Below are 17,861 nucleotides of genomic sequence, written 5' to 3'. Positions count from 1 at the left end.
CAGGGCTGCTAGACTGCTATGTTTAGTTCTGCTGCAACCTAACTCGTAAGAAAACCCCTTTTTTTTCCCTCAGATGCTCTGTCTGGTGGGGGTTGGGGCTTTACTTGTGAGTGTCCGCCTCACTGTTCTGCCCAGCTCGGAGGAAGTCTAGTCACTTTTTGCCTGCCGAGGCTCCACTCTGCTTGTGTGAGGTTCGCCCTTTTCCTGCAGGCTCCGCCCTTCTGCTGTGGTCTCTGCCCTGTTGCCATGGGCTATGCCCTGCGGCAGAGTCTCTGTTGTACCTGGTTGCCTTGGCAGCGGCAGGCTGCGTCAGTAATGGGTGTGTACCTCAGTAGGGGCTGATTGCCTCGGTAATGGCTTGCACCCCTCCCCCACGGAGCTGCGCTTTAAAAAAAAACCTATTCACCGGGAGTGTTTGGAATCGCCGTTTTGTTTGTCGCACTGCGCTCCCCCAAATGCTGAGTTTCTGGGATTTCCTGGGCTGGGTCACAGTTCAAGACCCGTTCAGTCTCAAATTCAGCCCTCTCGGGTCTTAGTTTGCCGGTTCAACAGGGCACCCGTAACAGTGCGCTTTTGTATGGAGCGCTGTGGAGCGCCTCTGCGCTCCGGCGTGGGCCGGAGCTGCACCGGCTGCCGGCTACGCCAGCGGAGACCTCTGCCTGGCGTCCCATGTCTCTTTTATACCTGGGAATTTCCCCGTTCTGTGGGCAACTAAGATCCGTCTGGAAATGCTTCCCCGACTCACCCTCTCCGTGCATCCAGCGAGAGCTTCAATCCTGGGTTGTTCTCACAGCACCATCTTGAGTCCTCCCCCCGTATCATCTATTTTATAAGTGATGGTATCTTTACCTAGAGTTTTCTTTGAGGAAAGAATTTAAATTAGAATTTGGTTTCATTAATTTTCTATAGTGCTGTTAAATTTCCTGCTTCTCTTTGTGTAATTTGTGTCTTTCTGGGAATTTGTCCATTTTATTTAGATTATCAAATTTATTAGCTTATGTTTAAAAATAATGTTTTTGTTCTTTTTAATGTCTAAATTTTTTATGGTAATATTTCTTCTTTCCTTATTAAAAAAATATGTGTTCTTTCTTTTTATCTTGATCACTCTGGCTAAAAGGTTTATTAATTTCATTAAATTTTTTAAACCAGCTTTGGGTTTCATTGATTTTTTAATTTTTAGTCTGTTTTGATTTTATTGATTTTTTTATTATTTTTTTTCTGATTTTGAAATTAATTTGCTCTTCATTTTCTAGCATGTTAAAATCAAAGCTTAAATAATTTAAGATTTTTCTTTCTTTGCTAATATAGGTAGTAAAACCTCTAAATTTTTTTCAAGGTGCTGCTTTAGCTGCATCTCACACTTATGATATGTTATGGTTTTATTAGTTTATTAAAATATCTAATTACTCTTATTTTTTATATTAATGTTTAGTAGTTTGTAATTTAATTTTCAAACATTTGGAGGGTTTTCTGGATGTTGTTAATTTCTAATTCAATTATGGTCAGGAACTATACTGTTTATGATTTTAATACTTTGCTTTTATGTACTTTTGAAATTATACTTTAACTTCTGGGGTACATGATGCTTATTTTATAATTTACAATATTTTATCTCTTAGTAATTGTTTTTTTAATACTTCAGAAGAGTATGTATTCTGCTCTTTTTGGGTGGTGTGTTCTATAAATGCCAATTAGGTCAAGTTTGTTGATAGTCTTTTACTTAAATCTTCTTCATTGTTACTGATTTTTTCTTATATTAGTTATTGAGAGGGGGTATTAAAAAGTCCAACTATAATTGTGAATTCATCTTTTTCTCTTTGTGTTTTTATTACTTTTGTATCATGTATTTTAAGCTGTGTAATTAGGCATATAATTTTGTATTTATATCCCTGTTTAATAATTTGGCCCATTTATTATTATGAAGTGACTGCTTTTAATTTTGGCAATGTTTAGTGTTCTTAAATCAACTTTACTGTATATTAGTATATCTTTTCCTCTATGTCTTAATTTTAGCGTGGTATATAATTTTGTATGTTTTACCTTTTAACCTACTTGTATATAAAGGAGGTTTCCTTACAAAGCATGTACTTAGGTCTTGCTTTTTTATCTGCTCTGACAATCACTGCATTTTAAGTGGGGTGTTTACATTATTTACATTTAGAGTGGTATTGATATGGCTGAGTATAAACCTACCATTTTGCTTTTTGCTTTCTATTTATCTTACTAGTTTTTAGTCCTCCCCCCCGACAATGTTCTGACTTATTTTATGTCAACATTTTTTAAGATTTCATTTTTCTCCTTTGTTGGCTAATTGGCTATAATATTCTTAGTGATTGCCTTTTGGTTTATATTAATAGTATACAACTTTATCTTATCAAAGTTTACCTTGAATTAATATTATACTACTTTATTAATCCTATAATAGTAAAGTTTTTATTTCCCCTCCTAGTAGCCTTTGTGCTATTGTTAACATCATTTTACTTCTACATGTTATAAACCACAAATGTACCATCATTATTTTTGTTTCAAACAGTAAATTATCTTTTAAAGATAACTTGTATTATATGTTTACCCATATATTTTTCATTTTTAATGTTCTTTTTTTTGGTGTATTCAGATATTCTTTTTGATATAATTTCCTTTTTGCATAAAGATTCCCCTTAACATTTCTTTTAGTGCAGGTTTTTTCATGATGAGTTATTTAAGTTTTGTGTGTCTGAAAAGTGTTATTATTTCACTTTCACTTTTTAAAAATTTAATTTTGGTCATTATTTTAAAATAAATTTTCTCTCTCCTTTCCCTCCCCTTTTTTTTTTATTAATGAAATTAAAATTGTTTAGGCCATTTTATATTGATCCACAGTTCATTGGTGTGCTTTTCTTCCCTTACTTCTCAGTTATTTTTCTCTTTGTGTTATGTTTTGAATAGTTTCTGTGGACATATTTTTAATTTCACTAATATTCAATGTATTTTTTTAAAAACTCTAGATATTCTACTTGAGAGAGTTAGGTAGATAGATAGTTGGATAGATATATCTGTATATCTACTTAACGTAATCAGTCTTCTCTCTACCTTTTTCAACATACACAAGGTAGTATAAGAAATGTTTTACTATCTCTATTATTTCTATGCTGTTTTATTTCTGCACCTCTTTCTATTGATATTTATCCTTGTTACCAGTTATATTTTTTACTTCTCTGCATTTAATTTCATACCTTTTATATATTTTTTTTGGGGTGTAAAGGGTTTATTTCTAAAATTATTCTTGATCTTCGTTTAGTATGTAAATTATATGGAAACAGTTTGATCCTTTTTGTAACCTAGTTTTAAGCATTGGTAAGCAGAACCAGAAAAGTTATTATCTTAGGGAGGAATTTTTCCTCATACTGAGGTAATATTCTCTGAGTACTTTGCATGACGTCATCTGAATTCTGAGGCTTTGCACTTTTGCTGGTGGGAACATGAAAAATTCTTGTCCCAATATAAACGTTCTTTGTTTTTGGTTTGTTTTTTTGTTTTATTCTTCAAAAGGATTCTTTTATTTCTTGGTTTGTTGTTTCCTCAGTCTGAGGTAGTTTCTTCCAACTTACTCCTTCAGTAGTACTTAAAGATGTAAGGAGGGCCCTCCTGCAAATCTCTAGAGCTCTTTTTGTGTGTCACATTTTTTTCTTTGCTACTCAACCCTATGAACTCTAGTTGTTCCTGGCCTCCCTATCTTGTTAGTTCTATCTCCTAACTCAGCAGGCCTGCTAGATTTTATCTTGGTTTCCCCTCCTTGTGCTCGAGCCTGGAATTTCACGCTAGACAGTAAACTGGGGTTATCATAAGCCTTTCCTTATATATTTTCTCTCCTTCGGGGATCATTGTCATTCCCTATTTGATATGCAGTGTCTTAAAACGTGTTACATAAATTTTGTACAGATTTGTAATTGTTTTAGGTGGTGAATAAATCTGGCCCACACTTTTTCATTATGGCCGTTAAGTGGAGACTCTCATCTACTTTATATATTTATGCAAGCAAACAAATGAGTAAATATATATACATATACATATATAGGTAATATCATTTAGTATAGAATATGTAAGTAAATATTGTTATATGGTGCTTTCTTATTCTCATTTTTTATCTCCATTCCTTCTCCTTTTTCTCTCTCTCTTTTTTATGTTTTATAACTCTCTTTGTGTAGTGCAGATGACGTGTTACTATTTATTTTCTAGTTTTCTTGTTTTTTATTTTATTTATTATGTTTTTTATTTAGACATTTAATATTTTCATATAGTCAAATATATCAATCTATTCCTTTTTGAAGTCAGAGTTTTAAATTATACTTAGAGAAGATCTTTGATATGTCAAGATTATCAACCTATTTATGTCTTTTAAAATTCATTTTATTATTTAATTATATTAAATTATTGACTCATTTTGAATTTATTTTAGTGAAAAGAGTGTTTAATTAAAAAATCTTCAATAAAATGACGTGTATCTGGATTCTTAATTCTTGTTTAACTTCATTGAACAAAGCTGCTGTCTTTCAAATTTTTGTCATTTTTTTTTCAAATTTTTCAAATTGCTGGAATATTAAGCAATCTGAGCTATAAAATTTAATTTGCCTCTACTAAGACTAAGATTTTCAACTTTTTATTTATAAAAATAAGGGAAACTAAAAAGCAAAACATCTCTTGATAAATTAGTTTCTCCTTTGCTTATTAATATTGGTGCTAATTTAAATGTTAGAATCCTTGACTTTTATTATATTAGACTTGGGAGACCTGGTGTTGATTGCTATTGCCAACATGAAAGTGGTGCAGCTGTCCTACAGCTCCAATTTTTGATCAATGAGGTAAGGATTATTTTTTGACTACTTAAATCAGATACTCCCTAATAAATAGTAAATCTGTTGATGTAATCATTTAAATACCATGATTGTAAATGCTTAAATATGTATGTATGCAGTATTCCTTTTGATTACATTTTCACAAAAGACTGTACTACTGTATTGGCCAATTTATTAAATTTTAAAGAAAAAAGATTGTATATATGAGATTCTATTATTGTTATTATATAGCATAATTCAGTTTCATTATTTAAACTTTTAAAATAATTTTAATGTCTTTTAATTGCTTTACTGTCCATTAAATTTTTCTTCTATTCATTCACTTCCCAACAACTTAAATTTTGTAATCAAGGCCTAACTTCACATTTTATTTTTATCTTCCCTGAAATGATCTTTTTTGTTTATATACCTGTGGGCCCTTTTATTTGTATATATCTCCAAATGCTTTTGTTGGAATATATGTGCATTTGTATTTATTTTTGTATCCATTGCTATTATGGAAATTAGCTTTTTACCTTCTTTGTATTTTTATAAAATTATAGTGATGAGGAACTCTCTAAAAACAAAATATGTATTTATGAAGCTTAGAAAAGTTGCAGATATTCCATTAGTAGAAGGCTACTTGAGGCTTTCTTGAATCAGATTTTTATGGTGAAACTTAGAGTCTGCTAGAGCTTTTTTTATGTTAAGTGAGCCAATCAATGTAAAAATGCTATGAAAGTTTGTGCCATGCCAAATTCAGGCACTTAGAAAATTGAACTGCCTTGGAAAAAATGTTTGGTTATTTTCTTATGGCATGACAATGATCTTTCATTTAGTGCCTGCATACATTTGTATATATCTATACCTGTATTTCTTTCTAAGAACTTACAATAGTAAATGTGGGTAAAATGTCTCATAGAACTTCACATCAGAGATACCTGAGGCAAGAAAGATATTGGCAAATATTCACTTTTCTGTTCCCTTGACTCAAAATTTTCTCAGAAGACTGTTAGATCCTCCTTATTGACAAACCTAGCATATTTCATCATGTAGGCATACTTGCTATGGAGTACTGAAATGAGAAAGGAAGGTAAAGAAAACATTTGAAAAATATTTTACTGTAATAACAGCCTTTTTGAGGTCTCATTGCTACTCTGTTGTTCCTTGTTGAGGGATCTCAGCTTTTGCCTTCTGCATGGATATATACTGGCAGGCATAATTTGTTCCATGTGATTTGTACTGAGTCTGATCTTTTGAGATTTGTCTTCCAGGTCTTTTGCTTGCCTCTGTAACACATAACTAAGAATAAATATAGATAAGCCTTCAACTTCCTTGCATTATTCACATTATTTATCTTGAACTACTCACCCTATGTACCACACACAAAGCATCTGTACCGTTTCCCAAACTTCCCAGTTTCTGACCTGACTGGTGTTCCTATTCATAGTTTTAAATATTTTCACAGATCTTTATAGTGCTTTCGGTAGGTTCAGTTTGCTTTTATAAATGAACTTAGACACTCTGCTGATGTGCTTTCTTTCGTGTGTCTGTCCGTTTGTGCTATTATGGTTAGTAGTACTGTTCACCCCTCCAACGATAAGTCACATCTCAGTTTTATCACAGAATTAAGAAGACTGGCCAGATGCAGTGGCTCACACCTGTAATCCCAGCACAGCAGTTTGGGAGGCTGAGGCAGGTGGATCATGAGGTCAAGAGATAGAGACCATCCTGGCCAAAATGGTGAAAGTCTGTCTGTACTAAAAATACAAAAATTAGCTGGACATGGTGATGCGCACCTGTCATCCCCGCTACTCAGGAGGCTGAGGCAGAATTACTTGAACCTAGGAGGCCGAGGTTGCAGTGAGCCGAGATTGCACCACTGTATTGCAGCCTGGTGACAGAGCAAGACACCATCTCAAAAACCAAAACAACAGAGTTTGATACTAGAATTATTTAGGTATTACACTAAGATATTAGTGACTATATGCCACTTTAATTCCATTGCCTTTGGCATGTTATATCTTCTGTATAACATGTAACTATCTCTTGTAGAGAATGTTTTACTATTGTTACATATCATGTTCTATCCTTACCCTATCTCAAGTGAACTTCCACCTCTCTGAGAAATGAGACCAGTATACTGTATCTAAAAAAAAAAAATCAATTGTTGCTCATCAAATTCTTCCAAGGAATTCTAATAAATTTTTAGTTTCTTTATAGAAGCATAAAAATGAAGCAGGCAAACAAACAAACACAAAAATTCTCAAGGCATATATAGAATACCTTCTATTTCATGGCAGGAAATTATCTGAGTTAATGTTAAGGTGTATATATCAAAGGGATGATCCAACGTGGCTGAATAGTAGCAGCTCTGGAGTGAAGTCCCCAGAAACACAGAGGGTGAGTTATCACCGCATTTCCAAATGAGGTACCAGGTGCATCTCCATGGCACTGTTTTCACAGTGGGTGTAATCCAAGAGGGTTGAGCAGAGGCAGGGTAAGGTGCTGCCTACCTGGGAAGTGCAATCCACAGAGGAACTTCCTCCATACCCAACAGAGGCCATCAGGGGCTTGTCCTTTCACTCCAGCACTCCAGTTCAGATACTGTGCTTTTCCCACAGTTTTTGCTGCCCACAGACCAGGAGATTCCTGGGCCTAAAAGTGCTACAATTTTGAGCACAGCTGATTCAGCTGGTGTTGTGAGTTTCCACACAAAAACTCACACTAATCTAGGCAGCCATTTCAATTGGTGCCTGGAATGGCCTGGGATACAGAGCTGCCCATTCAGCCGAAAAGGAGGGAGCTGAAAATGGGGAGCCAGGTGATCTGGCTCAGCAGGTCCCACCCACAAAAAGACCAGCAATCTGAAACACTCTGGATTCAGAGTTTCACAGCAAGTGCAGCTGGGCTCAGGATAGTCTAGCTCTGTGGGAGGAAGGCCATCTGCCCTTACTGAGGCAGTCCACCACTGCTGAGGCAGTCCACCATTACTAAGGCTATCTGCCATTAATTAGGCAGTCCACTATTACCGAGGCAATCTGCTATTACTGAGGCAGTCCAACATTACTGAGGCAGACAGCCATTACCAAGGCAGATCTAACTGTACCTCTGTAAACAAAGCTGCAAGGAAGTTTACACAGCACCTGGGCAGAGCCTGCGGCAGCTTAGCAACACCTCAGCTGGTAGACTGTGACTAGACTACCTCCTTGCTGGACACGGCATCTCTGAAAAAAGGCAGCAGCATGTCAGGAACTTATAAATAAAGCCCCACCTTCCCAGGACAGAGCACCTGGGAAAAGAGGCAGGTATGAGTTCAGTTGCAGCAGACTTAAATGTGCCTGCCCGGCAGCTCTGAACAGAACAACAGAACTCCCAGCACCACACTTGAGCTCTGATGAGGGACAGACTATCTCCTCAAGCAGCTCCCTGACATCCATCCATACATCCAAAGAGGCACCTCATAAAAAAGAGCTCTGGCTGACATCTGGTGGGTACCATTCTGGGACAAAGATAACAGAAAAAACTGGCAGCAGCCCTTGCTGTTTTGCAGCCTCTGCAGGTGATTCCCAGGCAAGCAGCGTCTGGAGTAGACCTCCAGCAGTTGTGCAGCAGAGGGGCCTGTTAGAAGAAAAACTAAAAAACAGAAAGAAATAGCTTTAATATCAATAAAAAGGACTCCCACTCAGAGACCCTATCAGAAAGTGACCAACTACAAAGACCACAGGTAGATAAATCCATGAAGATGGGAATAAACCAGTGTAAAAAGGATGAAAACAGCAAAGACCAGAATGCCTCTCCTCCTCCAAGGGATCACAACTCCTCACCAGCAAGTGAATAAAGCTGGTTGGAGAATGAGTTTGATCAACTGACAGAAGCACGCTTCAGAAGGTGGGTAATAACAAACTTCTCTGAGCTAAAAGAACATATTCTAACCCAATGTAAAGAAACTAAGAACGTTGAAAAAAGGTTAGACAAAATGCTAACTAGAATAACCAACTTAAGAGAAGAACATAAATGACTTAATGGAGCTGAAAAACACAGCACGAGAACTTCGCAAAGCATACACAAGCATCAATAGCCGAATGGGCCAAATGGATATCAGAGATTGAAGATCAACTCAATGAAATAAAATGAGAAAGCAAGATAAGAGAAAAAAGAGTGAAACGAAATGAACAAAGCCTCCAAGATATATGGGATTGTATAAAAAAACTTAATCTTTGTTTGATAGGTGTACCTGAATGTGATGGAGAGAATGTGAATCCAAGCTGGAAAATATTCTTTAGGATATTATCCAGGAGGACTTTTCCAACCTAGCAAGGCAGTCCAACACTCAAGTCCAGGAAATACAGAGAACACCACAAAGATATTCCTCAAGAAGAGCAATCCCAAGGCACATAATCATCAGATTCACTTGATTGAAATGAAGGAAAAAATGCTAAGGGCAGCCGGAGAGAAAGATCGGGTTAACCACAAAGGGAAGCCTATGAGACTCACAGCTGATCTCTCAGAAGAAACCATACAAGCCAGAAGAGAATGGGGTTAATATTTTACATCCTTAAAGAAAAGAACTTTCAACCTAGAATTCATATCCAGCCAAACTAAGCTTCATGAATGAAGGAGAAACAAAACCTTTATGGATAAGCAATTGATGAGAGATTTAGTCACTACCAGACCTGCCTTATAAGAGCTCCTGAAAGAAGCACTAAACATGGAAAGGAGCAACCAGTACCAGCCACTCCAAACATACCAAATGGTAAACAGCATCAACAAAGTGAAGAAACTGCACCAACTAACAGGCAAAACAACCAGCTAGCATAAAAATGGCAGGATCAAATTCACATGTAACAATATTAACCTTTAATGTGGGTTAATATTGCCCCAATCAAAAGACACAGACTGACAAATTGGATAAAAAGTCAAGACCCATCTTGACTTTATATGGTGTGCTGTATTCAGGAAACTCATCTCATGTGCAAGGACACACATAGGCTCAAAATAAAGGGATGGAGGAAGTTATACCAAGCAAATAGAGATTAAAAAAAAAGTAGGAGTTACAATCCTAGTCTCTGATGAAATAGACTTTAAACCAACAAAGATCAAAAGAGAGACAAGGAAGGGCATTACATAATGATAAAAGGATCAATGCAACAAGAAGAACTAACAATCCTAAATATATACACACCCAATACAGGAGCACCCAGATACATAAAGCAAGTTCTTAACAAGCTACAAAGAGACTTAGACTCCCACACAATCATAGTGTGTGACTTTAACACTCCACTGCCAATATTAGACAGATCAACGAGACAGAAAATTAACAAGGATATCCAGGACTTGAACTCAAATCTCTACCAAGCAGACCTAATAGGCATCTATAGAACTCTTTACCCCAAATCCACAGAATGAACATTCTTCTCAGCACCACATCGCACCTACTCTAAAACTGACCACATAACTGGAAGTAAATCACTCCGTAGCAAATACAAAAGAATGGAAATTATAGCAGTTTCTCAGACCACAGTGCAATCAAATTAGAACTCAGGATTGAGAAGCTCACTCAAAATTATACAACTACATAGAAACTGAACAACCTGCCTCTGAATGACTACTGGGTACATAATGAAGGCAGAAATAAATAAGTTCTTTGAAACCAATGAGAACAAAGACAAGACATATCAGAATCTCTGGGACACAGCTAAAGAAATGTTTACAGGGAAATTATAGCACTTAATGCCCATGGGAGAAAACAGTTAAGATCTACAATTGACAACTTAACATCACAATTAAAAGAACTAGAGAAGCAAGATCAAATTCAAAAGCTAGCAGAAGAAAAGAAATAACTGAGATCAGAGCAGAACTGAAGGAGATAGGGACATAAAAAAAAAAAACCCTTCAAATAAAATCAGTGAATCCGGGAGCTGGTTTTTTGAAAAGATCAACAGAATAGACCACTAGCCAGATTAATAACGAAGAAAAGAGAGAAGAATTAAATACCTGCAATAAAAATGATACAAGGGATATCATCACTGATCACACACTGGAAATACCTCTATGCAAATAAACTAGAAACTCTGGAAGAAATGAATAAATTCCTGGACACATACACCTCCAAAGACTAAACCAGGAAGAAGTTGAGTCCCTGAATAGACCAATCACAAGTTCTGAAATTGAGGCAGTGATTAATAGCCTACTAACCAAAAAAATCCCAGGACCAGACAAATTCACAGCCAAATTCTACCAAAGGTACAAAGAGGAGCTGGTACCATTCCTCCTTGAAACTATTCAAAACAATAGGAAAAGAGGAGTCCTTCCTAACTCATTTTATGAGGCCAGCATTATCCTGATACTAAAACCTAGCAGAGACACAGGAACAACAACAAGGAAAATTTCAGGCCAATATTCCTGATGAACATAGATGCAAAAATCCTCAATAAAATACTGACAAACGGAATCCAGCAGCACATCAAAACCTTAGCCACCATGATCAACTCGACTTTATCCCTGGGATGCAAGACTGTCTCACCATATGCAAATCAATAAACATAATACATCACTTAAACAGAAGCAAAGGCAAAAACCACAAGATTATCTCAATAGGTAAAGAAAAAGCCTTCAATGAAATTCAACACCCATTCATGCTAAAAACTTTTAATAAACTAGGTATTGATGGAACGTATCTCAAAATAATAAGAGCTATTTATTAGAAACCCACAGCCAGTATCATACTGAATGGGCAAAAGCTAGAAGCATTCCAGTTCAAAACAGGCAGAAGACAAGGATGCCATCTCTCCCCACTCCTATTTAACATAGTGTTGGAAGTTCTGTCTGGGGTAATTAAGAAAGAGAGCAGAAATAAAGGATATTCAAATAGGAAGAGAGGAAGTCAAATTGTCTCTCTTTGCAGATGACATGATTGTATATTTGAAAAACCCCAGTCTCAGCCCAAAATCTTCTTAAGCTGATAAGCAATGTAAGCAAAGTCTCAGGATACAAAATCAACATGCAAAAATTATAAGCATTCCTATATACCAATGACAGACAAAGAGCCAAACCGTGAGTGAACTCCCATTCACAATTGTTATAAAGAGAATAAAATACATGGGAATGCAACTTACAAGGGATGTGAAGGACCTCTTCAAGAAGAACCATGAAACACTGCTCAAGGAAATCATAGCAGACACAAATGGAAAATCATTCCATGTTTATGTGTAGAAAAAAATCAATATTGTGAAAATGGCCATACTGCCCAAAGTAATTTGTATATTCAATGCTATCCCCATCAAGCTACCATTGACTCTCTTCACAGGATTTAAAAAGAAAGCCTATGTTAAATTTTATATGGAAGCAAAAAAAGAGCCTGTATAGATAAGACAATTCTAAGGAAAAAAAAAAAAAGGAAACAAAGCTGGAAGCATATATTCCAAACTATAATGCAAGGCAACAGTAATCAAAACTGCATGGTACTGGTACCAAAGTAGATATATAGACCAATGGAACAGAACAGAGGCGTCAGAAATTATGCCACACATCTGCAACCATCTGATCTTTGACAAACCTGACAAAAACAAGCAATGGGAAAAGGATTCTTTATTTTAATAAATGGTATTGGGAAAACTGGCTAACCATATGCAAAAAACTGAAACTGGGCCCCTTCCTTATACCTTATACAAAAATTACCTTCAGATGGATTAAAGGCTTAAACATAAGACCTAAAACCATAAAAACCTTAGAAGAAATCCTAGGTAATACCACTTAGAACATAGGCATGGAGAAAGACTTCATGACAAAAACACCAAAAGCAATGGCAATACAAGCCAAAATTGACAAATGAGATCTAATTAAACTAATGATATTCTACACAGCAAAAGAAACTATTATCAAAGTGAAAATACACTCTATAAAATGAGAATAAATTTTTTCAATCTATCTGAAAAAGGGCTAATATCCAGAATCTACAAGGAATGTAAACATATTTACAAGAAAAAAACAACCTCATCAAAATGTGGACCAAGGAAATGAACAGACACTTCTAAAAAGAAGACATTTATGCAGCCAACAAACATATGAAAAAAGTCATCATCACTGGTCATTAGAGAAATGCAAATCAAAACCACAATGAGATACTATCTCATGCCAATTAGAATGGCGATCATTAAAAAGTCAGGAAACATCAGATGCTGTAAAGAATGTGGAAAAATAGAAACACTTTTACACTGGTAATGGGAGTGTAAGTTCAACCAGTGTGGAAGACTGTGATGGTTCCTCAAGGATCTAGAACCAGAAATACCATTTGACCCAGAAATTCCATTACCGGGTATATACCCAAAAGACTATAAATCATTCTAATATAAAGTCACATGTGCATGTGTGTTTATTGCACTGTTCACAATAACAAAGACTTGGAACCACCCAAATGCTTATCAGTGATAGACTGAATAAAGCAAATGTGGCACATATACACCATGGAATACTATGCAGCCATAAAGATGGATGAGTTCATGTCCTTTTTAGGAACATGGATGAATCTGGAAACTCATTCTCAGCAAACTAACAGAAGAACAGAAAACCGAACACCGCATGTTCTCACTCATAAGTGGGCATCAAACAATCAGAACACATGGATACAAGGAGGGGAACATCGCACTCTGGGACTTGTCAGGGGTGGGGGCCTAGGGGAAGGATATCATTAGGAGAAATACCTAATGTAGATGACGGGCTGATGGGTGTAGCAAACCACCATGGCACATGTATACCTATGTAACAAACCTGCAAGTTCTGCGTATGTATTCCAGAACTCAAAGTATATTTTAAAAAAGAATCTTAATTTGATTTTATAATTATATGAAATTGTAGTTGGAGAAATGCTTTTATTATGGATATTGTTCTTTATAAATAATAAACTGCTTGGACTTTAAGAAGGAAATTAAATTATATTAAATATACTTTTCAGGAAGAATATACACTTTATAAATGTATAGAAAATTCTTGCAAAGGAGAATTTCTATGTGACCTGTATTCAATTTTATAAGATCGCATTTTGTATTTGCTTCTCATTATGGTTATTTAGTATATGTGTGAATAGTAGAAACAAAAAAAAAACTAAACTATTTTTTTCCCACAGAAAAACCTTTACTAGTCATAATGATGCTATAATAGTTAATACTCTCTATTGGTAAATGAATATTCCTAAGCTAGTCTTCTTCATTATTGAAATGTAGTGGGTCAGTTTTCTCTTCTGTGCTCAGCATTTTTACCCTTCCTGATTGAGATTTATGCACTTATTCTTCCTTATATTTCTGGGTTAGATAGAGACAACTAACTTTTCAGATAGTAAAAAATTGAGTAAAGTAGCATGTTTCTGCTTCACAAAAACCCTAAATTAAGTAAATCACATACTACTTTATCTTCTTTTTGTTCAAGGGTGCCTTGGTCAGTGCAAGTTCAGATGATACACTTCATTTGTGGAACCTTAGACAAAAAAAGCCAGCTATTCTCCATTCTCTTAAATTTAACCGAGAAAGGTAAGAACCTATGAGTTAAATAATTTCTTAATGTACAACAAAATTATTTTTTGAACAAGTTTTGGTTAATTTTATCGGCTTTTTTTCTCATAATTTCAACAGCTAGAAATAATGTAATGTTTATGCTTAGTTTTATAGTGATTTCTTTTTTATAGGAAATGCATAATTAATATAGATCCAGTCACCTACTAATGCAGTGTTTATTAGTTTAAGGAGTTTATGGGCTGAGATTATGGTGTTTTCTATGTATAGAATCATATTTACTGCAAAGAGAGATCATTGATTTTCTTTCTTCCTATTAATATTTACAGGCCTTTTATTTCTTTCTCTTGCATGATTGCTCTGGCTAGGACTTTCAGTATTATTTTGGCTAGGAATGATGAGAGATGGCATTCTTGTTTTGGTTCTCAAGGGGAGTGCTTTCAGCTTTTGTCCATTCAGTATGATGTTGGCTGTGGGTTTGTCATAAATGGCTTATTATTTTGAAGTATGTTCCTTCAATGCCTAGTTTGTTGAGGGCTTTTAACATGCAGGATGTTGAATTGTACCAGAAGCCTTTTCTGCATCTATTGAGATTGTCATGTGGTTTTTGCTTTCAGTTCTGTTTATGTAGTAGATCATATTTATTTATTTGTGATTATTGAACCAACTTTGCTTCCCTGGGACAAAGCCTACCTGAGTATAGTGGGTTATCTTTATCATATGCTGCAGGATTCAGGTTGCTAGGTTTTTTTTGAGAATTTTAAAATCTGTGTTCATCAAGGATATTGGCCTGAATATTTTTTTGTTGTGTTTCTGCCAGGTTTTGGTATCAGGATGAAGCTGGCTTCATAGAATGAGTTGGAGAGGAGTTCCTCCTCCTCAATTTTTTGGAGTAATTTCTGTCAGAATGGTACAAGCTCTTCTTTATGCATCTGGTGGAATTTGGCTGTGAATCTTTCTTGTCCGGGGTCCTTTATGGTTGGTAGGCTTTTTATTACTGATTCAATTTTGGAACTCTTTATTGGTCTGTTTAGGGATTCAGTTTCTCCCTGGCTCAATTTTGGGAGTTTGTATGTTTGCAGGAATGTATTCATTTCTTTTAGGTTTTCTAGTGTATGTGCAGAGGTGTTCTCTTAGGGTTTTTTATATTTCTGTGGGATTGGTGCTAATGTCTTTTTTGGCATTTCTGATTATTTGGATCTTCCAATTTTTTCTCTTTATTAGCATAACTAGTGGCCCATCATATTTCTTCTGTCAAAAAAACAACTCTTGTATTCATTGATCTTTTGTATGGTTTTTTGCCTCTTAGTTTCCATCATTTCAGATTTGATATTAGTTATTTTTTAATCTTTTGCTAGCTTCGGGTTTGGTTTGATTTTGTTTTTCTAGTTCCTCTAGGTGTAATGTTAGGTTGCTATTTTAAGATTTTATGGATTTTTGATGTGAGCATTTAGCAGTATAAACTTTTCTCTTAGCACTACTTAAGCTGTGTCCTAGAGTTGCTGGTATTTTTTTTGGTTCTCAGTAGTTTCAGAGAATTTCCTGATATCTGCCATAATTTCATTATTTACCCAAAGGTCATTCAATAGCAAGTTGTTTAATTTCTATGTAATTGTATGGTTTTGAACAATTTTCTTAGTGTTGATTTTTATTTTTATTGCATTGTGGTCTGAGAATGTGGTTGGTATGATTTCAGTTTTACAATTTTTCTGAGGATTATTTAATATCCAGTTGTTTTAGAACTAAAACACTTAGGGATTGATTTTAGAGTATGTGCTATGTGCAGATGAGAAGATGGTATATTCTGTTCTTTTTGGATGGAGCATTTTATAGATGTCTAATAGTTCCATTTGGTCAAGTGTTAAGTTTAGGTCCTAAAAATCCTTGTTAATTTTCTGGCTGGAGGGTCTATCTACAAACTGTCAGTGGGTGTTGAAGTTTCTCACTATTATTGTGTAGAAATCTCAGTCTCTTCATAGATCTCTAAGAATTTGCTTTATGAATCTGGGTGTGCCTGTTTTGAGTGCATATATATTTAGGACAGTTAGGTATTCTTGTTGAATTGAAACATTTACCATTATGTAATGATCTTCCTTGTCTTTTTTGATCTTTGTTGGCTTAAAGTCTTTTTTATTTTTCTGAAATTAGAATAGCAACCCCTGATTTTTTGTTTTCCATTTGCTTGGTATATTTTTTATCCCTTTACATTGAGGCTATGGGGTGTCATTGCATGTGAGATGGGTGTCTTGAAGACAGCATACCATTCAGTCCTTTTTCATTTAGCTTGCCAAGCTGTGCCTTTTAATTGGAACATTTAGCCCATTTACATTCAAGTTTAATATTGATGTGTGTGGATTTGATCCTTTCATCATGTTTCTAACTGGCTATTGTGCAGACTTGTTTGTGTGGGTACTTTATAGGGACAATAGTTTGTATACCTAAGTGTGTATTTGTAGCAGCTTATAACAGTCTTTGCTTTCCATATTTAGTACTTCTTTCAGGACCTCTCGTAAGGCAGGTCTGGTTCTTAAGAATTTCCAGACAAGCAAATGCTTGTCTGGAAAAGATATAATTTCTCCTAGGTTTATGAAGCTTAGTTTGTCTGTATATGAAATTCTTGCTTGGAAATTCTTTTCTTTAATAAGGCTTAATATAGGCCCACAATTTTTTCTGGCTTGTAAAGTTTCTATTTCTTCTGGCTTGTAAAGGTTTTCTGTTAGCCTGATAAGGTTTCCTTTGTAGGTGACTTGCCTCTTCTTTCCAGCTGCCTTTTCACTTTTTCCCTTTTATTTCAGCCTTCGAGAATCTGATGATTATGTGTCTTGGCTGTGGTCTTTTTGTGTAGTATCTCACTTAGGTTCTCTGCATTTTCTAAATTTGTATTTAGGCCTCTCTAGTGAGGTTGGGGAAGTTTTCATGAATAATATTCTGAAATACGTTTTCCAAGTTGCTTACTCTCTCCTTATCTCTTTCAGGGACACCAATGAGTTATATAGATTTAGTCTCTTTACATAATTTTTTTTTTAAGCATCTTGTTTATTTTTTTCTCTGACCACTGTAGTTAAGAGAACCAGTCAACAAACTTTCAGATTCTTTCCTGAACCTGGTGTATTCTTCTGTCAATACTTGTGATTACATTATGAAATTCTTGTGGTGTGTTTTCCACTCTATCAGATCAGTTTGAGTCTTTATTTTATTTTATTTTTTATTATTTTGAGATAGAGTCTCACTCTGTTGCCCAGGCTGGAGTCCAGTGGTGCGATTGTGGCTCACTGCAACCTCTACCTTTTGGATTCAAGCAATTCTTTTGCCTCAGCCTTCTGAGTAGCTGGGACTTAGGCTTATGCCACCACACCTCACTAATTTTTGTATTTTTAGTAGAGACAGGGTTTCACCATGTTTGTCAGGCTTGTCTTGAACTCCTGACCTGGTGATCCACCCACCTTGGCCTCCCAAAGTGTTGGGATTATAGACATGAGCCACTGTGCTTGGCCAAGTCTTTCTTAAAATGTCTGTTTTATCTATCAGCTCTTGTATCATT

At 35.5% G+C, this 17,861-nt stretch overlaps 1 protein-coding gene across 20 annotated transcripts in view; it reads left to right on the top strand.

Annotated features, from left to right (window-relative positions):
- STXBP5L (syntaxin binding protein 5L) overlaps positions 1 to 17,861 on the top strand; it is a 452,700-nt gene that overhangs the window by 107,350 nt on the left and 327,489 nt on the right. For 17 of the 20 annotated variants that reach the window (XM_078352051.1, XM_078352048.1, XM_035274086.3 and 14 more), the window contains exons 4-5: positions 4,760 to 4,841; positions 14,238 to 14,338. In XM_078352051.1, coding sequence (XP_078208177.1) covers positions 4,760 to 4,841; positions 14,238 to 14,338 — 183 coding nt within the window. The remainder of the gene's footprint in view (positions 1 to 4,759; positions 4,842 to 14,237; positions 14,339 to 17,861) is intronic. The other 3 variants (XM_078352057.1, XM_078352055.1, XM_078352056.1) reach the window with 1 other exon arrangement.

The sequence above is a fragment of the Callithrix jacchus genome, chromosome 15 (genome assembly GCF_049354715.1).
Source record: "Callithrix jacchus isolate 240 chromosome 15, calJac240_pri, whole genome shotgun sequence".
NCBI classification, from domain to species: domain Eukaryota; kingdom Metazoa; phylum Chordata; class Mammalia; order Primates; family Cebidae; genus Callithrix; species Callithrix jacchus.
This window is presented reverse-complemented; position numbering and strand designations above follow the sequence as displayed.